This window comes from Prenolepis imparis, unplaced genomic scaffold (genome assembly GCF_030444845.1).
Source record: "Prenolepis imparis isolate NDT839.2.m4 unplaced genomic scaffold, iyPreImpa1.0 SCAF_4, whole genome shotgun sequence".
Taxonomy (NCBI): Eukaryota; Metazoa; Arthropoda; class Insecta; order Hymenoptera; family Formicidae; genus Prenolepis; species Prenolepis imparis.
In genome coordinates, this window is record NW_028141162.1 from 6997963 (window position 1) to 7025157 (window position 27195).

General features: G+C 36.0%; 1 protein-coding gene across 3 annotated transcripts in view; it reads left to right on the forward strand.

Annotated features, from left to right (window-relative positions):
• LOC145934978 (protein O-mannosyl-transferase TMTC1-like) overlaps positions 1–24649 on the forward strand; it is a 149085-nt gene extending 124436 nt beyond the window's left edge. For 2 of the 3 annotated variants that reach the window (XM_083035934.1, XM_083035933.1), the window contains 5 exons: positions 10292–10432; positions 12978–13177; positions 13375–13510; positions 19819–19948; positions 21134–24649. In XM_083035934.1, the coding sequence (XP_082892060.1) occupies positions 10292–10432; positions 12978–13177; positions 13375–13510; positions 19819–19948; positions 21134–21319 (793 nt within the window). In that variant the 3' untranslated portion in view covers positions 21320–24649. The remainder of the gene's footprint in view (positions 1–10291; positions 10433–12977; positions 13178–13374; positions 13511–19818; positions 19949–21133) is intronic. The other variant, XR_014425137.1, reaches the window with a different exon arrangement.
• Positions 24650–27195: the final 2546 nt, after the last annotated feature.

Here is a 27195-nt window from a genome sequence, read left to right on the forward strand (position 1 = left end):
AGTGACGTTCATCAACTCGCGTGAAGACAATGGGGCATTTATTTACTTGGCAATTTAAGGATGTACTTCATGTACAGACACGACTCCGCATACGACTTCGTTTCATTTTGTTATCTTTAAATTATAGAATGTAGACGTAGATTGTTCCCGTTTCTATGGTACAATCATTATTCTGCGGTTCATTCTCTTGAGGCGCGCAATCTCTTAATTATTAATACATTTAGTAAAAACATCCCTTGAACACTGAAATATTTACAAATTATGTCTTGCATTCTTATATTTTAATAAAAGTTAGAAATCTTTTAACTTTAAGTTCTTAGTTTGTCAATAATAAAAACTTTCGTTGATTATTCGCAATATCTTTTGAGTATCTAACATAAATGTTTTCATACTTAGTTTGTGAATAAACTCGGTTTTTTGTATGCTTTAAACATTACACATCAGAAAATTGATTAAATCTTACTGCAGTTAATTTATCATTTCCCGACCAATATTTTCGTTGCAACAATCATCTATAAAATAATCGAATTAAACTGATACAAAAGCTTACTTTGAAATATGTGATAATCGACGCGATATGAATAAACAATTGGCGGAAGATAACATTATAATTTCAATATTGTTATAGTTAAAGCAATATAATCTGTCATTTCATAAATTGTCATAAATCTTATTTAATTGTTATACATGTATATTATTATTATTATTGCGATATGCAAATATGATATTTTTTTCATGTCGATCTTATTTTTATCGCGGAAATAGAGAACATATATAATAAACGATGTAACTGGACTATCAAGCTGTCAGAATTAAAAAGATTAACAAAATTTAATATGCCTGATCATACAGTATTTATAGTAACCCGAAGGATCCAATTAAATAACCCGAGCATGTCAGCGCAGCATTAAATCCGACAAATTATATTTTATATAGCCAGTTGACACAGCCTGATATGTGATATGTACCTTCTCAAAAGAAGTCAAAACTAAAATTATTTTTAAGTGATTAAAAATATTATTGCGCGCGCCTAATATTAGGAATCCGCAAAATATTTTAAATATAATATGAAACTTCACGCAAATTCTTGAAATAAATGTATGTGTATATGTGTGTATATATCTGTAATATCTCTAAAAATATATAGAGCTATTAAATATCTATTTGAGTTATTCTTCTGTAAAAAAATGTTACAATTTACTAATTAAATCACTTGTAATTTTTCTATTATTAAACAATCGATGATCACTGTAGCGAATAATCGCTTAAAAGAGTTTGTCATTCCTGATCGAAATTTTGTAGAAAATCTCCCGTTTATTCCATTTTATACTTATGTATCAATTTTGATAAAAATTGCGGATGAACAGAGATCAAACACGAATTCATGAATATGAATATTGTTTTGTAAAAGAACGTGTCATCACGATGTAACATACACACGCTTGTGTTCAGTACGGCTTTATAACTTTTATGAAGAATATTACGAGATGAAAAGGGAAGAGAAAAAGTAATTAAGAAGATTTATTTATAAATTTCAGCATTATTGAGAAATTTTAATTAACTTTCGGCTTCGTGTCTTTTGTAACTTTGTAATAATTTCTTTAGCTTTAGGAGATAGACGACGGTAAATTAATGCATAAAGTCGCTGGTATACAATATAATTGCAAATCCATGATTTGCATTTTTTTAACCAACTCGCCAAATGCTTGTTTTCTGCTTCAGGTTTTCATAGAATAATACATACATTTCCATAGAATATATAAAATATTATAAAAAAATATAATACATATTTCAAAATATATATAATTGTACATTCATAATGTATTATTTTATTATTATATCTTATTTCTCTTTCTCTCTTTCTCTTTCCTTTTTTTCTCTTCTAAATGATTTGTTGTCATAGTCTAACTTTCGCTCGTTTAATTTTTTATTTCTTCATGCATAATAGAAAGGACACGGAATATTATTATTAAAAGAATAATAAGCGCGTAATACAATCTTATTACCACATGCTCTTTTCTCTGTTTCTCGACCATTATAAGCCACTCTTTTTTTCCATCATACATAGCACGAGCAGAGTCGTAGCAAACCGACAAAAGTGCATTAATTAGCCGCAGCTCGACTGCGCTCGAGATGAAGTAGTAACCAGTCGTTCGCTTTTCCTGTTTCGTTCTCTTTCTCTCTTGATTCTCCAGCGTTCTGTACTCCTGTAATTTTTGTCTACGCGTTTTCCTCCCTACGCGTATCTCGCGAATTTCGTTATCCCACTTGGCATGAGAATCGCGTAACAAGGATCATAACGCAGTAAAAAATAATCGTCCGTCTGTAAAAAATTTAACGCGTTCTCGTTTTAAAATTTCGCAACGCATGTTTTCGCGATGCGTCACGCGATTCATCATCGGTTAATCGTCTGCAACAAACTGATAAATCGAACTCTCTTGTTCTTTGTACAACGTTTTATCACGTGCGCGCAGCGCTATATACGTGTCGTGATGCATTTTGCAACATCACGTTCGCAGATTGTTTCACCGTAATATCGAATTATTTGTCTACGCGAACGCAATCAATCCGGTAAACATATCGAGAAAATGGTAACGCGGTGCGGAAAAAACCGAGATAAATGAGGAGGGAAAAGAGAACGGAGAAAATTGGTCGGCAACTGTAGTCGCTGCGAATGCAAGAGCGGACGGCTGCAGTTGGATGAAAATTGCATTTCGGCTGTGCAACTCGCGCACTCGTCCAGTTCGCTCACTTATAGATCTCATTTCCTACGCTGAGCTCTCTAACCATTCTGTCGCACTTCTCTCGCTCTTGCTCTCCCTTTCTTTCTCTTTCTTTTTCCGCCACTTTCCGTACTGTCACCACATCGTGTCCTACGGATCGATCAGTTTTGGCTCTGAAAAATCGAATCTTCAGCTAACTGGCAATTTTCTCTGCTTGTTTTGCACGTCGCATCGTACGCTACTCTAATGGACACATAACTGGATACTGGGTCGTAAATTGATGAAAGATCGACTTTCCTTTCGTTCAACGTTTGTCTCGTGTTTGCAGCGTTTTACAGCCGTATCGTCTAATTTGCGATTCCATAAGAGCCCATTTCGAAAATAATAGCTTGCGATCTCCTTTATATATATGTATGTCCCACATTTCTGCTATTTTCGTTGCGTCAAGTTTCGTTTATCGCCTGCAACATTCCGTTCTAGTTTTGATCCTTGCGCGACGAATTAGTTTTCGATCTGTCGTACGAAATTTCCCCGAGGAGAGCTGCGGCGAAGTTTCACCTCCCTCCGGAATATCGCGCCGAGTAAGTAATTTAAAGTAGTCCGAGATTGACCTGGTCCGTGCACGAGTAATAATTGAGCGTCACCGGAAGAACATAGAGTTCTCTCGGGGTATTCGCTTCAAGACAGCGCTCCCTCTCGCTCCCTCCCTTTTCCCTTCTGCTTCCTTTATAGCGCTTATTGCATTCGTGGAAAGAATGGCGCGAGGTGTCCTGAGAATTGTGAGCGAGAGCGTAAAGAGGAAGGCAGAACGGAATAAAAAAGGAGAGGCGTGCATATTCGATGGAGAACGTCATAGAATCGAGGTAAGACGCGACTTTTCTGTTTGCTTTTCATTCGCCGAGAAAAGCGGACTGTATCGTAGAGACGCTGTTCTCCGCTCTCTTTTTACTCGTAGCCCACCTCTCTTTCCGATACGTTATGTCGGTATATAGTCGCGTTATTCCCCTATCGGTCCATCCGTTCATTCTCTTGCTCGACAACCATGAAATGCCAGAGTTTCATGATATTCTTACTTCCCTTTATGTCAACGGCTATCTTCTTATCGCGTTTAAACTTCTCCAATGTTTCTTAGCGCACGTAAAAAGCGAAGTTACCCTTTAATTTCTTAATCATTTATTTTGCAATAATGACGACAAATGTCACTTTATTATGTCGCTTTACGTATGGAGATAAATCAAAGCAAATAAATTGTATGAACAAATGTGCAGCCCTCATCGCTCTCTTCTCTCGAAATTAATCTCTGTCATTGGAAAATTTTATCATACCGTGTAAAAATAAAATAGATTCACTCAAACACAAATTATGGAAATTATGAAAATTTGTCGCATAAATAATATGTCTGTGTAAAAGGCGTACACGCGTTGTAAAAATTTCCGGTTGTAGTTGATATCGTTATTTTACGCCGCGATATGCGCCATTTGCAGGTGATGCATTGTTGCTGGACCATAGATACCGGCCATGGACGAGATATATAAACCATCAGAATTTTACACGGACATTATACAGCTTTATATTTACGATAATGCATTATTTGATTGCAGTTTTACGACGCCGCGCTTTTACTATTATTCAGCCTCGGGCATAAAACCACGCTTGCTGTGTGCAAGTTCTGTATCTCGCAGTAAATCAAGTGCGAAGAAAATCCCTTGAATACGCTGATCCGCAATAAAAATTCTCGGGACAATCGCTAGTAGAAGGAAACGTTCAGAAAACGAGTCGCGCGGTTCTACAGCAGCTATTTGCCTGAATAATATCGATAACAATAATTTACTACATATTGCTCTTCAAGTGCACTTTGCGAATTCATCCGTAATATAAAATCCATCATAGTAATACAAATAGCTTTTTATACTCAGTTTTGTTTCTTTTTTATGCAAATGAGAATCTTTACATCATTATTCAATCGCTTTATATTGATCTTTTACATCTTTATTTGTCTTAGAAATATAAATGAAAGATTAAAATTATTTTCTAAAGTTTACTACGTATATTCATTGCACACTGTACTTATTAATTCAAAGAGTGTAAAGTAGAACTTTCTTGCGTCCAGTTTCTCGTAAAAATTATGAAATAAAATTACCATAACTAAGTTTAAGATGCAGTTGCCATACATACTACAGTTATGAGAAAATTCACATCGTTGTTTAGTAGCATTCGCTGTATTTTAAACAAAATTATTTTAATAATGTTCTATTGTGTGTGTAAACTAAACTCGTGTATACTTGCAATGCTCCATTTGTTTAATAATTATTTAAAATGTTTTTGGCTTTTAATTGAATTGAATATTATTACTTCATTATTGCAGAAAGTATTATAGTATTAGAAAATATTAAAATATTTCGCAATTTTATATTATTTCTTATCATATGTACAATTATCCTTCTGCCTTGAAACTTGCTGGAATCTATCGGATCGATCGAAATGTATTGAACCAACATGAAACGTGCATGCGTACAATGAACACACGATGTGTAGGGTGCTATAGAAAGGGAAGGTACAGTGGAAGCCGTGCGGCCAATTTATCCACCAACATTTCCGACGTGCTACGAGCAATGCGAGCCTACATATAGCTTGCCCATCGATTCTTCGAGGCAATAAAGCAACGCATCATCATTGTTTCATGTTCCCAATGAAATATTTATAGGAAGCAATGTTCTAGCGGTGCAGAATTGATACTTATCAACATTGTCTTAATAAATCATACGTTATTTAAATTTCTTTCGCGAAAATGAAAAAGAAAATCAATAATTAGCAGATATAGAAATATACTTATTGTTGGATAAAAGAAAGATCTCAGTAATTATTAAAATTATTTTAAATAATACAATATAAATTAAGTAGATATATATTTGAGAGAATACTCTTTAACAAGGTAATCAATTTTATTTTGAGAAAAGAATTATATTTTTTTATATCTATAAAACTTATTTAATGGAATAATGAATAATGAAAATAAACGTGTTTTTATTTGTACTTTTATGTAACAAAATTGATGATCGAGTCTGATGTACGCATACATATCTTCCGATTTAACTTCTTTCTCTTTCAATCTTCAAAAATCCAGCAACGTCGCTGTCTTAACTTTACGATACTTTGCCGTCATGAAGCTGGTTTACTGAAAATTACGACGAAGAATCTTGCAAGCACACCAAGCTGTCTTAGGTTAGCCGCGGACTTTCTTTTACAGTAAATACCAACGGTAAATTGCAATGCAACGAGTTCGTTGAGTACGGTATTTGAATTTAAATTTAGTTTATGGTCTCGATGTACGAGGTCGCCATTCCTTCCTTTACTCTCGCTACTGATTTTTGAACATCGTAAAAAAAACTCATTTCTATCTCTCTCTTTCTCTCTCTCTCTCTCTCTCTCTCTCTCTCTCTCTCTCTCTCTCTCTCTCTCTCTCTCTCTCTCTCTCTCTCTCTCTCTCTCTCTCTCTCTCTCTCTCTATTATAAAGCAACATTTTTAATTTTAAAGATTGCAGATGTTTCTTTTTCGATACACATTCACCAATTTATTTAATTATAATTGCTTGGAACAGACTAATAACGGACAATCAATATCATCGAACAGTTATTGGAATATTTTCTCTTAAAATTCTCTTTGATCTCTGTAATTACATATGTATATGTATACAGAATATTCAATTGGATATAATTATCCGTAGAATAAACTTCATGTTACGTGTAATTTCTGTTTTTTTTTTGCAATAACATTAAACTTAAATGCAGGTTCTGGTTTTTGCAATTTTTATCAGACGATAATTAAATTTGAGTTTATGTTAAATTTAAGATAAAAGCATCAATGTGCATCGTATTTACGACAACGGTTACATATCACATATTTACCTCCTCTCCGATCGTACAATGCTTCAGTAATGGAAAAAAAACCTTCGATATGTTAGATTTATTAAATAATATTAAAAAAAATTAATGTTAAAAAGAGAGAACACGGTACAGTTTGTGTATACTTGGTAATTTCAACTTCCGAAATGATGTTGCATGGGAAGGGGATCGGCGAGGAAGGATCTATCCGGGAAGCATAGTCTACCACACTTTATCTCCTTCTTATAAATGAAACAGGTTATTTATTATCCAATAAAGAGACACTCCTGGCACGCGCGGCACCCCGCCGGGTACTTTACGGGGGTGGCAACCCCTGACGTGTAAATATCGAGGTTTCTCTGCGTTCCTCTCCGGAGACCACTGCACGACGTTCCATCTTTTACACGAGTTTTCGACAGCACATATTCCGCGCGTCGCACGAGAGAATCTCGAGTTGGGAAGAAGGAAAGAAATGCAGCTAGTATTCAAAAACATGTACGATTAATTACCTTGACACTTGCTAAGCATTCATATGCTATGCCAACAGTGTGAATATTTGAGTTATATATCTTTCATGTTAAAAAAAAATAAAAGAATGCGCGCAAAAAGGTACTTAAAATAATATTCACTTATTTTAATATTAAAATTATTATTTATTTTATAAAATGTAAAAGTTTAATATATATATATATATATTCTATTTGTACTTATCTTTATTAATAATTTTATTATTTTACTGAATATAGTTTATATGAGACATGTACAGTGACTTTTTTATTAAATTGCTCATCAAATTGTCGTCCATCGTATTTTACGGACGGATTTTACTCGCCAGGAACATGTGCTTTTGTGTGCGTCAGCACAAATAAAAAATTATTGCGAGAGGCTGGACCATTTGACAAAGTAGCCTTCATTAAAACTTTGTACAGCTTTATGCCTCCGACTAGCGTCCGAGACTGTTTTGTACGCGGTGGTGAGCATGCTGCGACTGTGCAACGAAGCAAGCCTATATAGCCTATGTAGATTGCGAGATATGAAAATCCGGGATTATCAAACGCTTTGCCTGCCAAGCATGAAAGACGCAACAATTTAATCACGTGCGCAACAACAAAAAGCGCTACGCGAAGTATTTTCTCTTCGATTTTCTTCAAGCGCTGTGATTTTCAAGGCGCATTTGCGACAACGTACGCGCGCGCATTCGCGCGCACACACACACACACACACACACACACATGCGCGAAAACTTTTAACAAAGTTTACGAAACAGCTGATTGATTTTCTCTTAACTCGATCTCAAGTTATCCTCGGAAACGTGCGACGCATCTCTAGCATCGCTTCGGAGTTTGATCGGAAAGAGTATATAATGGCTTCTCATCCTCAAAGATAACTCTAATAATAAAATTGAAAAATATAATGTATATGCAATGTAAATTATAATGTTTTTAAATGACTCAATAATTCTCTTATTATTACATGGTATAATCTCTTATTATTACATAGTATAATTTTCGGAGATAAATATCTCGACGTTATATCTCAACTGGGATTAAATAAGAAAAGTAATTAGTTCCGACAAAAGTTGAGGTGTTTTTACAAAATTTGAAATTTAAAAGAAAGTCATCGAGCGTGAGCAGTAATTACCCTTCAGAGCAGAATGATGACTGCAATGTTCCACAACCGATTCGGGACTTCTGTTTGAAGAATATGGAGATTATCTTTGAGCACAGTTTCCTCGTCACGGATAGTTCACCTTTCTCGTGTTTTAATTGATCCTATTAATTTGTCTCTCAAATAAATCAGATTTCCCATACTCTTTTCGGCGGAATGTTTCAAATAAACGACGACTTCCGTCAATTCCTCACAAAAGACTTCTCGTTACGTTCGACAGAACAATGCTCTTTCCGAGCTGTGCCGAGTTTTAGCAACTTCTGAATCCGTCGCGATCCTCGACCGAATTTTCCTAGAGGAAAGCATGCGAGCTCGCTACTACTCGAATAGACTTCGTCATCCTTCACTGCCTTGTACTCTCAGCCCCATGCACACTCTTAACATTTTCACGGATTGTGACTTATCCTCGACAAAAGCAACGCATACCTTCCACGCAATCCTCTTTCCCGGAAGCAAGGAAGCCTAGGTATAAGGCATGTCTGCATCTTAAGACGGTGGAAGAAATTCCAAAGAATTTGATAACTATCCACAACCGAGACTGCGATGAGAAATTTTCGTTTTATCCATGTTCCACCTCGATGCAGAATTTCGTGAAATGGCAAAGCGATTTCTTTTTATGTAATTGTCTATTGAACATTTATCTTATATTATTCGCTTAAACTTGTACTTTACATTCTTTACATATTTTATGCCGTTATACTTTAATCCATTGAAAACTGTATCGCTGTCATATCCGGATGCACGCATGGAGATAGACACTTTCACTAGAAAAAATATATACGTGTATATATAAAACGTTAACCCCTGCGGTCTTTTTTCTGTCATATTGGGATAGCTCACATTGGATTTCCTTTTGGACCTTTATCCGCTTTTCTCATTCCGCTGTGTAACTCTTACACATGAATCCTATCTCCGTATTTTTCTTCGCCCTTGACTGGGTCCCTTACTGAGCTCTCGGAAGCAACCCCTGTCAGGCTCTTATACCGTTACAAAACAACCGAGCTTAGATGTTGCTGGATATCTTTCTCTTCTAATATTTTCCGTTATAGATACACATGTGTTGACATTGAGCCAAGATTGCGGGCAATATGCAGTACGCCCAATTTCTAGTTTTATCGATCCGATTTGGCAAGTTTTATTTAATATCTGTCTCAATATTGGAATATCTTAAGTATTTGATTGTGGCTTATATATATATATATATATAAGATATTTCAGAACCGGGGTTATATATTTTAACGACAGATATTGGAAATCAATCTGAGAGCATGCAATGTATTTAAAATATTCATGCTTCTTTAAAAATAATGTTTTATTTTTTCCAATTTCAAATGAGAATAAAAATAGATTGATACACAAACCGTATTATAATACACATTATAATTGAATAAAATATCTAATAAATAAAAAGGTGCCTTCATTAAATATGAATGTCGATTGGTTATCTATTGGTATTTTTAAACGTTTTGAAAATGCGTTTGGTCGTGATTCGTAGGAAATGCTATTCTCGAGAATAGTCTATCTAGAATGACGAAAGCCATCAAAGGCTAATGGATTCGGCCCGGGGTAATTCCGATCCATTATCTCGCTTGTAGAGCCTCCGTTGGCGCGGTTCAATCCATCCTTTTGTTTCTTTTCGCGTCCTGTTGAACCGAACTCACTCTTCGCTTTTCCCATTCTTTTCCTTTATCCAATTGTCCTCGATCTTTGATTCATTTAAGTAATTTCACATTATTCTGTATGGTCACCGCGTGCAAAATTTTTAATAATATTGAAAAATCGCGGATTGATGTAATTATTATCGTTACATATGATACGATAAAAGACTGGAAAACGAAGGATGCAGTTTTGTCAGATTTTTATAAAGAGAAAATTGATATTAAGAAATATCGATAATTATTATCTTTCGTGACACACGAAATTTTATGCGACTTACAGTCATAATGTGAAAGTACACACACATTGACAAGAGATTAAATGTATTAAAGAGATTAAAAAGATAATTTTATCTGTTCCAGGCTTTGGCCAGGTTACGCCAGTGCGCATAATAATCTCGGAACTCTCACGATAGATGATCAAGCGGAGTATCATTTTCTAGCAGCTATTAATGCTCAACCTGGTCACGTAAATGCTCATTATAATCTTGGACGATTGTACAGGTCAGTGAAGAAATATCTTCTTCCAGAGAATAAGTAGCTACATTATAGCGCCGCACAAAGATTATTGATCAATTATTAATATTCAATTCAAGTATTAATATTCAGTTCAATTTTATTCCACTTATCAATTATTCTATCGGTGTGATGCATCGAGTGATCGCATTATTGTGTTAGTAATTTGTCGCAGTAGAGTTGATTGTTTCCGTGTAATAAAAATATCTCCCATCTCCCAGTTCACCATTTTATCAACGGGTCATTGACCTAGAGCGAACAGTATTTCCGACGGTAAATTTAGCTTGAGCTGTAATTCCGGTGGCATGGTTAAAATTAAAGTTTAATTAACGCCTTCCTACTTGATAAATTAAAGTTTAATTAAGGGTAGAAGTGGGACACACGCGGTCGACCGTTGCGTAAATGTAACAATTTTCCGCTCATCGTGCGTAAATCGCGAAAAATATATATCTCATTTAATTCTTTTTTTTTCGAAGATTTTTATTTAAAACCTATACATTATATTCGACATATTTACGCAACAACTAAATTATATGCTTTTGATTTCTCCGTTATTGTTCGTATATATTCAGTAATTGTACAAGTAATATAAAATCACAAAAACAAAAACTATTTTTATTTTCTTATTAAAAATATGTAACATTTTACTTTATCTCTCTACATATAATGCTTAATTCAATAATAGATTATAATCTTTAACTATTTAACGCAATAGCCTTTTGCATCAATTTATACAATTATAATCATAATGGCATAGTATTGATATGACATTTGCATAATATTATCATTATCATTATATTTGAAACAACGACAGATTTTAGCTCAGTCTATTTTTAATATAATTTAACGTATAATATAACGCGTAGCGTTATTTACTATATAATTGATTTTACGCAATGCACATTAGTGCTTGCGTATTGAATAAATTACGCAATGGCTCAAATACGTGACAGAAAGTGATGTTAACGTATATTGCGTGTTACGCATGAAAAATATGCCGTGCCTATATGACATGCACTATAATAAGGTGATTCTCTCGTTCTCTCTCTTTGAAATAGAGTGACTGCATTTGTGAGTAGATTGTGTGATGCATATCTTTGTTTCTGTTTTCATTACACAATGCGTTATTACTATGAATGCTATCGTTATAAGAAAATGCTGTAAAAAGTTATTTGCTGTTCTAGCACACATGTGGAGATTATTTATTAATATTTATTGATTCTACTTTTCAAATATTATTAATATAATATGTTATTATTTATGTGAAGTAAAATTCCACTTTTATTTACAATTTAATGCATGTCACTTAAAAAAAATGAGAAATAAATATATTAAAAGTTTAATTTTTTATTAAAAAAAAAATATATATATGCGCATTATATAATATATCTCAAAAGTTTTCCTCTCTTTCGGAATTCAAAGTTGAATCAGGATGCAGAAAATAAAAATAAATAAAATGTAAGATATAATGATATCTAAAAGTTAAATTTGTAAAAGAGAGAAGCCGTTTTTAAAATATTTTAAGTTAGATCTAGAATGTACCCTAGAGTTATGCATAGGTGCGTATCTATATAAATTCTCTTTCATCTATTAGTATTTCCCCTTTCGATCACACGAAAATGTCGATAGAGTGATATTGGTAAAAAGCATCGCTCCAGCTGCAGGCGTAAACAGTAAAAACGGCAATGTCGATCGGCATTATTGGCGTCGCTATTCTCTGACAATTACCGGGTCTTTTGTCGGGCGCAAAGTCGATTACATGAAAGCGCACGACTATAATTCAACAGGACGCGTTCGCGAAATTGCCGTTCAATTTGTATGGCAATGCCGAATTTACCGCGATAACTTGTCCGTCGCTCTTTTTAACAGTCGGGCCTTTTTACCAAGCCTATCAATCTACATCGTAATATGTAGCATTTTCATCACATTTATTTGCACAGTATAGGGTAAGCCAAGCAAGAAATATATTGCCACGATATTATTTCAGCGAGACGCATAAGCAATGAGACGCGCGCGTGGTCAGGTATTGAATGATTAAATAATATTGTTTGAACGCGGTATGCATTAAATTTATAATTGACGCTAATTAGAATCGAATTGCTCGTTACTGATTAAGAATAATAAATTATACGTTACTTTGCCCGTTGATTACATTCTATCGAAGTCACTTCTCTCTTTTTCTCTTTCTCTCTGTCTTTCTATATGACTACTGTAATCTTTATTTATATAAAATATATCAAATTAATCTTTTATATTATTATATTATATTTTACATTATTTCTTCTTAATTTTTCTACACATAAATATGTCGCAGCTGCTATTCAAGTATAACGTTATTTACCTGACTTTGTAAACAACAAATATAAATTTTTATTAATTATTTAATATAAAGCCAAATTGATTATATTTAAGAGAGTTGTATCATATATGTATACTGAGAGTCGCTTATATTGATCGCGCACGCGCGTCTTACATAATGATGCCTATATAGTAAGATATTCAAGTAGTTAGAATGGTAAATTCTTGCTTTCAGAAGAACAAATCGGACCGAACGGTGCATCGAGATGCTGAGGCGATGCGTGTCGCTAGATCCGGCGTATGCACCGGCATTTAGAGTTCTGGCGAGGATCGCTACGGGTCCTGCAACAGGCGAATTCTTGAGACACGTAATTCATCTTCAGCCGCGAAACCCGGACGCTCTCACTGAGTATGCTTACTGGTTGTACAAGAACGGTGAGTTATTAAACGAAGTAAGTTTAAAAGTAGCAGGTGGAAGGACTTTTAAATCCCCCCCGATAGAGGAGAAGCGAGATGCTTGTCGCCGAAGAGATAGAATGACCTCGCCGGAGTCTCTTGTCCGCTACGAACAGAGTCGCACATATGTTGCAAAATCCTTATTTACGCGGCAAAACTTGCTTCGTCTCTTTCAGGTAAATGGCTGCCCTCGCTCCAGTACTATTTCAAAGCCATGGAGATTTTCCCGTTGCATAAACCGTCGCTTATCGGTACACTCAGGATTCTGAGGTCGCGAGGTCAGTGGTCCAGAGTACACCAGCTCATCATCAGGTGAGCATTTGCGAGCTTCGTGCGTGAATGCACATTTCCGGACATATCTAGTCGCATACAAAACGACAGCAATAGCAGCTTCCAAAAGGGACCAAAAGGAAACGTATTTCATAAAGTTACCGTGAGAATAGGATCATGTGTTGGACTGTCCCGCGCATTTAATCCCTCTAACGCTTTTGCGTTAGAATAAGCGGAAGCGTTACATTTATATATCCCGAGTGTATTTCATAGAATTATATTTAAGATAGTATCAAATTTACATTCTCTCTCTCGGAGAGACACAGTCTCTCGAGCGCGCGTGCAACGTAATGTCCAAATTCGTAATTTCCCCGGTATCAGCGCGATACTGTATGTGCGTACAAACACGGGCTCGTCCGCGCGCGCGTGTTGCAAATTCCGTGCATGCGGCGAAGCGTTGGTACCGTCGCGTCCGGAAATCCTTTCAATTTCAGATGGGCTTTGCAGCGTTGCGTGGATCGGGAACGACGGGGCTTATTCGCGCGGCAAGTACTCCGGTACGTTAGCGCACACGTCGATTCGCAATCAGCGGACGAATTCAATTTTTTTCCCGGCGAGCGCGCTCCGGACCTCGATCTTCGTTCCGCGCGAGTTGATTAAAAATTCCACGCAATTTTCGTATTTTATGCGAAATATATGTCAAAGAGTAAATGAAAAAAATGTAAAAAAAAACAGATTCCGCACTTCCTGTCGATGCGATCATTCTGTCTCACAATCAGTCAGTATCCGAAATCCGGTCATTTATGGACGCGCTGCGTCTACGTACACATGTAGATTACACGACAACGAGCGCGCAAGTAGTGGATCCTCGTGTTTTCACTGCAACCGCCACCACCATCCCTCTGTCACCTATTTTTCCACCCTTGCACTGTAATCCTCCCACGCCTCGTTTGTGTGTGTGCGAGAGAGTGTGTAAGTGAGAGTATGTGTGTGTGCAAATAGCGCCTATAAAACACACACAGTAAATTTGCCTGCGACGATTCGCGCTGTTTTTGTAGCCGACTCTCTCTTTCTCTCCTTCTTTCTTTCTATCTATCTATCTATCTATCTCTTTTTCTCTTTTTCTCTCCTTTTCTCTTTCTCTCTCTTTCAACTGGTTGCTAGCAACGAAGAGCCGCATACCAGCGGCGTACTGGCGTCGTCCGAGCGTATACGAGTTTTGCAGGGTCAGGGAAGCGTGGCACAGGGGATGTAGGAGCATCGGGGTGAAAGAGGGGTTAAATTTTGGAGAAACAACGCTCGGAGAGGTGCCGGCGGATAGGCAGTCGAACAGCGAATTTCTCTCTCTCTTTATCTCTCTTTCTTCCTCTCTATGTCTGTTGCTACCACACGTGAAATTTCAATATGCATCGTTTGACAGATGTGGTGCATCGCCCGGATTTTAAATGCAAATATAAATTCCACAATCCGTAACGACTTGGTGAAACATAGAGTGTATAGCTATGTATAGCGATCGAAGAAAAATGGAAAAACTGTTTAACTGCCACTTTATACGAGATTAAAGTAGATACACAATAATATTAGTGATTGTTTTATCACGTCTACATGTATAGATCTATAAATGCTATCTGTGATGCAAATGACGTTTAGTGTGATTCTTCCAATAATAGGGGTAGACAAATTTAATGTTTAATCGATATCCATACTTATATAATCTGCAATTCCAAGAATGGCCAGATAAATGCCGCATTCATGTTTCTATGTATTTCTATGCTATTTATCACGTCGCATTGATTCATCGTGCATTCACCTTATACGCGTGTATGCGTTTAACTTATGTATTGTTTGCGAAAAATGTGAATTATTCGCTGGGACAAGTGTGGAATTTATATTTGTTACTCGACATGTATTGAATCGAAATGGCGTGCACATATCGCGTATAGAAGAATATTATATTATTCAGAATTCTTGTTCGTCAATAAACGTGTGTGAAAGAAACTTTGAAAGGTGTTGTTCAATCCGACGTCCGCAAACTGGCATTAGTGACCTTGTTTAATTATATTATTTTGAATCGCGATGTCGTTAATGCGACACAGAACTGTTCTGGAAACGTTCTATAGCATAAGAGTGCTTCACGTTTCATTTATTTAAAGCCAAGCCGAGGCGGGGCTCCCGTTATATTTCCACTTTCCACTCGGTTCGCGATGGTCGGATTAATTTCTCATAAATCGCCCGCGGTTTTCGTTGATTGGGTCACGGTTTCATTTGTGCCTCGCGCTCCGAGACACGCCGTTTCCGATCTAAAGTAATTAAGTGTCGCGATCGGCACGTAGCTCGATATCGAATATCTCGACCACGTCCACTTTTATAGACGTACAATATGATATTGACACTGCCGAGGAAACCATCGACTGGACATGTGACATATTACGATACCATTTTAGAAAAGTTGCTCTCTCTCTCTCTCTCTTTCTGAACTAGCTTAGGAGACAATGGAAGCATCGTATCTTTTATCGAATACTTTGTGTAAGAGAGTACTCTTTTGAATATTTCTTTATAATGTATTCAAACAGACAGATCACATACATATTCAGCGCGTATAGAAATATGTAAAATATATACATATGGATATTGAAATTATGAAAAGATAGTTTTTTTAGATAGTATCTATATATCTTTTTATTTAATTATATGGAATGTAATATATTTTTTTTTTCGAAAAAATATTGTGTACGGACGTGAAGCATATGAATTAGAACTGTTCCCTGTGAAAAACTTTTTTATTTGCATTATTTGCGACTAATTAAAATTGAATTTGATGAATAATTAAATTGAGTCGCTATATGATAGAGCAGAAAATTTAATAAAAAAGAGTTATATGTATAACTTATGCATGATTTATGATAGCAATGCAAATTAAACAAATTTTTTTTAGATATAAAATATGCATTATGTTCGATGAAATACGAGACATATTATAGTTTCTTGAAGATAAGACTGAGACACAATTTTCTCAACCATTAACGAAAGTCTTTCTACTATATTGTCAATGGATCTATTTTTTATATTCATCTAAAATAAACTTTTGGTATCATATCACATCTTTATATTTATCCATTTTAAGTATTTTGACGAGATATAGATATTTAAAAGCAAAAGAAATAAAAGTATATTTAATTATTCTTGCGTCTAATAAATCTATGAGCATCGCGTTATTCGTTAATTATATAAACATTTAATTTGTATGTAAAAATTATCTTTAATTATTAACAATAATTGGCTAATAAATAAACATACATTAATGAATATAATGAATGTCACGTTATTTCATATAATTATTTGTTTTAAATGTAATAAATATCTTTTTATATTATCGAATTAATTGCGGCGAACTTAATTAAAATCGAGTCTGTTATCCAATAGAGAGGAATAACATTCACTGAAAATATCGCCGATTATGTTTTAGAAACATATCGCGTTTTCTTCATACCAAAATCGTTTGATCATTTATATGAAATTGTTTGCTATAAATGTTTTCCGTTCAATGAGTTTCCAGTTCATTTAAAGAACCATACACATGTCCAATTTCCGAAACATTGGCTAAATTACTGCAAAATGCAGAGTCATACGCAGCGAGCGTCGAAAGTATAGTTAGATTGAAAATAAATTTGAAATACGGTTTCGTTTTATCGTTATAAATTCACTCGTTTGTCTATCATTAAATCATACCGATTTCAATAATTTCTAAATCGGAGCACAATGTGCTCGTTGTGTAATAAATATGTATTAGTACATTAATTAGCGTTGAAAAATTGGTAAAAATTTTATTCCACACATCGAAAGATATCTATCATAGTTCCGTACAATTTCCTAGAATAAAACCAATACAATACGTCCGTATCGCACGCGCGAATCGACTGTCTAGAAAATAATATCTCAAATAAGGATCAACGTAAAAGTCGATCGAATGGCTGGCACATTTACGATGGAAATGCGTCAAACTGCTCCTCTCTCTCTCGCACCTTTTCCCCTATCGGACATATAAATTCAGAGAAAAGCCACTCTACGGGGGATAATGCCACCGGTACGATAACGTCGTCGTCGTTGCGTTGCATTAAGCGCTCGACGAGCTGATAAATCGAGAATTTACCGACGCTACCTGCACATACTCCTGCAGATTCGACCAATGAAATGGAATAACACGCGCACGTTTGAGTAAATATTTTTTTTTCACTGAAATTTCACACACTCGCGATAAGCGTGTGGGATGAAAGTGCCGATCTGTAACCGCCGATTGCCGTGATACATCGTCACGATGATCGCAGCGAACGACCTGGTACAAAGCGCGATCTCACGCTTATACCCCAACAACAGTCCGGGACATGTCCGGAATGTGCGAGAAAGAAATGCACACATGCGCCGCAATAATTCTGAATCAACCTTCGTCCGCTATCGTTTCCACGAGGCAGGATGCGATATTACACCGGCGTTTCGACTTGCGCGCAACCGCTCCTGGCACCGGGTCTCTATCTTCCGTTGTAAATAGCGATTTTATAATTCATGGTGCGCCGTGTTTCATCCGGTCTATCGGTGAACCACCACCAAACGGGGCGATATGACCGGCGGTAGCCGTGTTACCACTTCGTTACAACCACAGTTGAGCTGGAGTTTATTTCACGCGAATATCCGCCCCAAAGTATACCAAGGGTTATAACAATGCTTGCCGCAAAACTTTAATCTTTAAATCCTTTGGTAAAATTACAAGTGGCATGTGTGTATATACATGGATCTCGACACAAAAGCGTCATCCTCCATTTTTGTTCGTGAACAATGAAAAAGGGGAGGGTGGGAGACATATATATACGAGAAATACACGTATTTCCATATTTGTAACATCAAAATTGAATTTATTAAAATGCAATCATCAAAAAATTGAATTTATTAAAATTTGACATATCCAGTTATAATCTTTACTTAACATCGATTCTTGAATTTTTGACGTAAAACGCGATATAAAACGTTTTTTTCCTACCTAGTGTTTTTATTTAATATTATTGAGACTCTGCGTTATAGAATCGTATTGCCGCAATTGCCACTGTCTCCCACATAGTACACGATCGATCACGAATGATTTCAAACTGACCCGATGCGCTCGAACACACGTGAGATTGCTAAGTCACGTCGCGATTACAGTCAGGCAGACCCGAACGTCAACGTTGTCGCTGGCGCGGATCGATATCGGCATTGATACAGGATAAAGCTATTCGACATATACATAGGCATGCGTTGGATTAATCAGTACGAAAACGCTGGTATTGTCAATGCCTCGAATCTGCTCTAACTGTGTCCGCGTAAATGTTACGGCCTCGATAACAATCAAGATTATTCGGGCAACTGAATGTACAGCGGGGACAATGCTGTGTTCACTTTGACACCGAAAGATTCATTCGGTTATACGAACGAGAGCGCTAGCTATCGAATTATAATTATGATATTGCGATATTAATGTACAAAATAAAAGCCATATTTTTCCTGCATGAACGATAATCCGTGAAAGAGAGATTTATAACGTAACAGTATTTTTTTTATTCAAAAATTATATACAGATATCGCGTTGATATATTCTCTCTAAATGCTAGACGATTGCAATTCGAACGTAACAAGCTACAGCATATCGTCGATTAATGCATGAGTTGTTTTTTCAGCGAGCGATTACAATTAACAGTAAACGATCGAATAATAACATGACACCGGAAATACACGATGTTACATAGATATTTTACACCGAGAGAATACCGAGAGAGTGAAATATCATAGTCACAAATTCACAAGTCAAATATGTACGCGGATGTAAGGTCGCGTATCTTTGTATATCACTCTCGTCTATCACAACTTCCCGTATTCCCCTCTTTTTACGGCTCGTAAACACGATACTCAGACGAGAGAATAGGGAGATCAAGAATGAATTTAGCGCGCAAGTGACGCGTAAAAAAAGATACTCCACTTACGAATTTATTTTATAGAGGGTGCGAGCGGATGTTGAATGATGGTACTTCATCGAAGCGGATGCTATTAAGAATCTTGAAGTCTCTATAATTGTCGGATAATTGGAAGGAGACGCGAATTTTTAAAAAGTCTCTCTATTCTCCTTTCAACAATTATTAATTCTTCTATAATCTACATGAGAGGCAGATCTCTAAAAAGATTGCACACTTTCGACCCCCCATTATAAAAGTAGTATGCCAAGCTCGTTATTTCGTGAAACATAATTCCGCGTACACAATGAAAGCAAGCGGATATGAGTAATGTGGCACGTAAACAATGCGAAATTTTATTTCTCTTTGTTTCAGATGGCATTTAATGTTACGAGCGAAACGAGGAGGCTTCATCTATCGCGGGGATTTATACATTCGTGCGTGGGAGCTACAAAGCGAGTCTCGTCAAAGGGCTCATCAACATCAACGGAATCTCTGTATATCGGTTAGTAATTTTGGTATCTCATAGTGTTGTGTGTGTAGGAGCGAAATTTCGCGAATTTAAGCTCGCTACTTCTCTCGCTGTGTCACCTATCATCTTTTTGCAATTCCTCAGTCGCAAATTATGTCTCTCTCGCTATAATTCTAATTAAATAGATATAGTTCTATTTAATCTTTCTCTCTCTCTCGTTTCTCATTTTTTATTCTGGTGTCGTGTCTACGGCAACTTAATTGGCTCGGGCACGACTTGTTCCACTCATTAAAAATTTCAGCCGTAAAAACTTGCGCATTTAAGCACACATTGTTCTTTTACCGTCTTCTCTGGATTAAATCGTTTTTATAATAATTGTCGCGTGCCTACAATAATCGTAAAAGTATTCTTTTACATTTATGAACCAATTTCAAAAATAACCGGATTTTTTTCTAAACTCACACAATTAAAATAATCTCACTGTATCTTTCATTTAAAAACTTATATATACAAAAAATATATACATATAGAGGTATAATTTTAATTGTTACCATACAATTATAAGTCAGACAGTATTTAGAATCATTAATTTCCATATTGATAATTTTAAAAATTACATTTAGGCGTAAAAATATGTTTGAATATTGTGATATTTTTATTCCCTATTATTTTCTATTCTTACTTTATACACTAAATAAATTCGAGTAGAATACAGAATTAAAAGCATTGTCATAGATATCTGTGTACGCATATACACGCGAAAGTAGCGTCAGCCGTAGCTGGAAACATGACGTGCACAGTAAGTAAAGTTTGCTAAAGTTTCATAATTCTGGAACCGTATTTAGTTCAACTAGAGACTTCTACGTTCAAACTGATATTCGCCATTAACGTTCTCATCGCTATTCAAAAGCGATGGTACTAATTAACCAACGCATTTTATTATTACCATTTATGTACTATATAACTTTTCCTCAACTATATTTCCTCACATATAACAATTGTGTAATATCATATTAATTTCGTACGTGTATAATAGTGCTTCTCCCCCCTCCCCCTTCTCTCTCTATCTCTGTCGAAGCAGTTGACATTTATCCTAATCCTGGAGTGTGTCATACACAATCAGACGCAGAAGTTACCGTCCATATGCATATGCCGACAATCAGCAAATGACGGGGAGGTCGCAAATTCCGCTCGAGCATAGGTAATTGTCTGTTGTAGGAGAATGGATGTTCGAGGCCGCGCGTAGCCAGTGTGTCGGTGCAACTCGAACAAGACAGCAACAAGTCGGAGCAGCTGCAGCGGGCGCCGCGTTGCAACGTGCGCACTTGCAGGCAGCCAAGAAAAGGGAAGGCGCGGGTGACCGCGCCAACCCTGCTCGTGCAGAATTTCTTGGAGACACTTTAGTCCACGCCAATCGGGGAAACGGCCCTATCTCCCGCTCGTTCGCCAGACGAAAATGGGCCGTGGAAGAGAGGAGTGCATTTTTAATCGCAGCAGCCTCGTCCGACGATCGTCAGCGACGAAGAGAATCCTATTATAGCGGAATGCCTGAATATTTTTCGTATGCTGTGTTTGTGTGTTAACTGGGACCGCAAGCTCTCGACCTCTCGCGGATCATTCACGATATCGAAATGGAAAAAGGTATGCATGTATCATTGTTATCGTTTATATATGTATCCCCGCGTTCTTCGTGGCATCTTAATTATACTGTCGATCGGACAGTGACGATGCAAAGATTCGCGATCTCTTCGAAAATAACGTCGCTGATGGAAAACAAAGAGAAAAAGACAAATGCCTGCCCTGTAGATAACTTTGTGGCTTCGAACGTAAAAAACGTTCTAAAATTGAACACGTTAAATCGTTCAGGCCAGGACAAATGACAATGTATGCAATGGTGAGAATTGAATGCTAGCATTAAACACCTTGAAAATTATTTTGCCACTTTAAAATTTATCATAAGGATACTTAACGAGAGAGGACCAAGGGAGATTCGAGCGAATAACTGTGCGATGAACGATTATGCAAAGTTTCTCGCGTGTCGATTTACGCATAATCAAGATATGATATAAAATCATGTGCGTCCAGCACGTGTCTGTCACTTTCGAAACGCGATAATTGTAATTGGTAACATAGTTACATGTAGTATGACGTATTTCTATAAATATTTGCTGTATCTCGTGTGTGCTTTCAACGTTTTTATGATGTCTGTTTCGATGAAATGATAAAGCTGCCGTTATACATATACATCTGAAACGCAGACTTTCATTAAACAATGTCAGAACAAAAATTGAAGATTATATTTGTGAAAAATATTTTGAAAGAGTTTCGGTGAGTAATTTAACAAAACTACATATAGTTGTCAAGAAAAATATTTAATTATATAAACTAATATATCATCTTAAAAATAAATAAAGTCCTCGGCAAGAGAAATTCATTGCCAAGAGTCTGATTAAAAACGTACATAATTTTTATTTTCAAACACGCTAAATCACACATTCATCGAGATATACATTATATTTTTTCTGCCGCTTTTATGTCAATAATGAAAACTATACGCAAAAAACAAGAAATTATCGCGCCGAATTTTATTTTATTGTCATGATAATGACACTGTAGCGCAGTACTCTAGAGAGATGAATACATATATATAAATATATACTTTTAAGAATCTTTCTCGGATCATTCTTTGTGTGCCTCTCTCGTAGACACGCAATTTTACGCACGTAAATACACGGTGCCAATATTAAAGTAATGAATGTACCACTAATCTGCGGTTTGGTATGGCTTTTGTATATGAAAAGAAAACAGAAACAATTTTCTTTCAAAGAGATATACATTCTTCGATGAGCTTGGTATGGCAACGTTATACTGCGAGTACATCGTAAAGAAGACTACACAAATAAAGTTTCTTTTAAAATTTATTAAATTATTAAAAGCTTAATTATAGTATAAAAATTTGTACATACATATAATCAACAATTTAATTGTTACGCCATAAAACGCTTTTCTGTTTAAAATTAAATTAGACACCAATATCAAAATTATATACGTATAATTACAATTTTGCAATTTGTATTGAGTCAATTTTATATTGACTCTAATAATACTGCCTAGAGATTAAATAAAATATTGCTGAAAACCATTTTCGGCAGTTTGTAAAATAGATAGATTTTTGCAGTTAATAATTTATTACATAACTAGAGAGCAAAATAAATAAAATATAATTTGTTAATATTAACGCAATAGGTTTTTGTTATTTGTACGTCACTTTACGAGTACTTGCAAAACTTTGCCAAAATTAAGAAGACCAATGTACATACCTGTATACAGAAAAAAAATATGTTACATCGAAAATTTTGGCGATGTTGCTTATTAAACTTCTCTACTATAAATTATTGTCATGTGTAATATTATTATAACAAACTCGAATAAATACATTTTGGCCATCTGGTTACAACGGCCTATGGTACTTGCAAAACACTGCGGATAGTGGGAAAAAATGCAACGAAACATGAAGATGAGAATGAAACGTGAGATCTAAACTATAATGGCATATGGAAATGACAATGCATATGTATGAAGTTATATTTTTAGTTACTATACTGTTCTTTCCACAGTTTTATTTGATATTCGCAGCTCGCATATTTTTATTTTAATATTTCTTTTTGACGTAGTTAATGTTGAATAAAATACAATTTTTTGTTTGCTTTAATTACACCAGAGTTAGGACATTTCTCTCTCAATCGTACTTAATGTTTTCAAAATTATATTTTATACTTAATGTTTGATTAAATTGCAAAAAGAATTTAATTACGAAAGTTGATATAATAAAATTATACGTTAATCGGCCAGCGTCAATCAGAATTGCATAAATTTTGCACAAGCATCATATTATCATTACAATCAGGAGATGAGAAATTTCAAGCTTTACCGTAAAAACTGTACGGATGAAGCTAAAATAGAGGATCATAGGAGAGTTGCTCATTAGCTAAGGTAAGAAATAAAATACTTGCAAGTTAATACGTTTAATACGATAAATGGAAGTGATCCGAGTATTCTATTTTTCGTACACTTAAGCCTTAGGCGTTTTCCCAATTTTAACAGAGAGTAAGCATTTAGCACCACGTATATTTCATTAAAAATTTCTTGAGATAGCATAGCTGCATAAATGAAATTATATTATCGTCATGACAAATACAAATTTATATTAGTGAAAACAATTTTGTGATATTTCGTAATGGTCGAACGTCGAAAAGGTGTGGGACACATTTAATCATCTAAAAATAATTTTTAATTCATATAGCATATAGGAATTGAGCCCCGTACCATCTACATATAAATAAACGTCAGCAAATATAGATTTAATTGCAACATATTTCATTTTCACCATATATGGCAGTCTTTTTCTTATTAGGACGTTTGGCCGATGGACAAATCCAATTGCTGATTAGTATTATCATTATATACGAACGGAATTAACGGGTAGAATGTCAATGAGAGCTTAGAGTTATCGATCCGTTCAATAGCAGATGAAGAAACAAAAGCATTTAAAAAGAATAAAAAATTTTAAAATTCACGGTATTGATATACAAATTCAATATCAGAAATTGTACGTGGGCCGTGTATAATTAGCCGCAATTTGATTAGTCTAGGTTACTACTTGATAGACTAGTTTGTATATCTAATTACGATATGTTATTATTCATATTCATTGTGAATACAACAATTATAAATTATCATAATAAAGTGTATGTTTATACATATACCCATATATGTTTGATTTATGTGCTGGCATCCGACCATCGCTAATATTGGCGATTCCAGACTACCTACACCTAATCAATTATCCAGTTTTCCCCGGTTTAATTATGGTCGTCCGGCCAAAATTGCGGTTTCATCGACCAAGCTACAGTAAATTTACAGATCGCCCTTCCTCTCACAAGTGTGGCAAGAATAGGTCGACAAACTTCCGCCGAGGAGAGCTAACATGATAACACGGTTATAATTTTCATTAAGTGCGTAACGTGTTTGTTATTGCAAACGTGATAATAGAATGCAATAATTATGAGTATATACTATCCAATGAGATTGTTCATTCAATATCATTTATCGCGCTTACGCTTTAACGATTTGTAAAATTGCTTTTATTTTTAGATTATGCAAATATTTTGATTTAAGTAAATTCCTTAAATCAACTATCGTTCTGCTTATTTAAATAAATTTTAAATATCGTTTAAATAATTTTTTATCTTATTACGAAGTCTGAGGGTGTAAGATATATTTACAATAAAATGATAATCATTGCCTAGCGAAAGAAATAATTATACTTCATGATGAACAAATACATACTTATATGCACTCAGTCGGTTCACATCTGAGCAAATCTACTGCGCGCAGATGATTTTGAAGAGTCTCTGGCATTATGTTCAGTTTACAATGAGCTCGTACTAGCACTCTCACCCCATAGTCGGCAACGCCTGGAAATAATGGAGCTCGCCGCAATGCAGAATTTTGGTGTCCCGGTAAGTATCGTGTAATTTTAACGGTAATTGCTGGCGGTTTAAACGTTCCACAATTGAAATAGCCCTTATTCCACTGCTACGGAATGTCGACATAAAGGGTGAATAAGGATTGGCATTCTGAATTTTATATTATCACATCACACGAATACTTTCGTCTGCGTTTCGTTATTTATTTCAAAAAAGATGAAAAGATCGCTATTTTACGTAGTAGCGTCTTTCGCGCAAGATAATTTGCTCACGTCGAGAAACTTTCTATGCACGATCTCTCGGATAATATTTTGTAAAAAGAATTGTATGATCGTGCTGCGCGCATTTTAGTCACGTAGAGCTAGTAAATCGCTCCTTACCGGAATCTTTGAACCCGCGTAAAATTCTTCTTTCAGAGTTAACGTTCTTCCGTGCCATTAGGAACATTAGAAACACGTATACCGACTCAGGCAGCGACAACTGTTCCTTTTCTTCTTCTTCTTTTTTTTTTTTCTTTACTTTAAGTACGTTCAATTGATTCTTAAAGCTCTACAACTCATGCTCTCTCATATCAAGATATGCGAAGGCATCCATAAATGCATCGCGCATCGAGCCGCGGTTTGATTTACATTGCGCAAAAGACGGCTATCACGTTTTCGATAGGCGGATTTGCCGATAATGGCAGGCGGATCTGCATGATCCGGGAGCCACGTGGGAATACGAATCCGGACAATATCCTGGCGCATCGTGATGGCTCGGTAACCCAGAACGGATGAATGTACGTCCCGTTGCATCGAGTGCGGTTACGTGATCTGTATTCGTCGAACATCCTGGGAACGACGAGGGTCATGCCTTTCCCATATCTGATGAACCCCTTACCTAAAGCTTCGAGATGTTTTAAACGTCGACTGTCTAACAAAGTGTGCAGTTGACAGCTAACATCAACATAATCGACACTAAATTCGTGTATAAATTGGGATAAAGAATGGCCATCGATTGGAGGAATCTCGCGCTCACCCAATGTCGGATATGATAATCTTGATTCATCCCCTTGTACTCGCGCCAGCAGTTATAATGCTATCGATATTCAAAACTCGTCCGAGTTAAATTATTCCCTATATATAGGGGCGCGGCGTTATTTATATGCATTCGCGCTCGCGCGAAATCCTTGACAAGTCGTGCTATTATCTTCGTGTAAAATGGATTTACGTACGAATACAATCGGCCGGTTAAATTAACGACCTTCTACTTTCCATCCTGTACACACATATACCTATCTCTGTTACATATATACACCGTGATGCATCGTCGTTATGATAAAACTCTCCCGGGAAGCGTGCACGTGCGCCGGGATAAAGCGTCGCGATATTAAATCGCAACCGCGCGCGTACAGGCGCTTATTTTTATTTACCGTAACGGTGGTAAAAACCCGGTGGATCGCGACGCATTAGATCCACGTAGGGACAAGTTAGCCACGTTGGCGCGAGACGAAGAAAGGAATCGGCGCGAATGCGGGAGGACAAACATATGTATCGTCATTTCGCGCGCCAAGTTATTACCTTCTTTTATTATACGTAACGGTTCCTACGTGTATCGAATACGCACATTATTTATCGGTCTTCCGGGTATCTTTATTCGCGTTCGACATCGTTTTATTTTCTATCGTCGAGCGAGAGGAGTAGAATCGCGTAGCGAGTGGCCAGATCGAAAAATCGACGACACTTTCCTCTCCCGATATAGCGCCCTGAAAAGTATACGGCGAGAATTTTCCACAGGAAATAGGTGGAAATG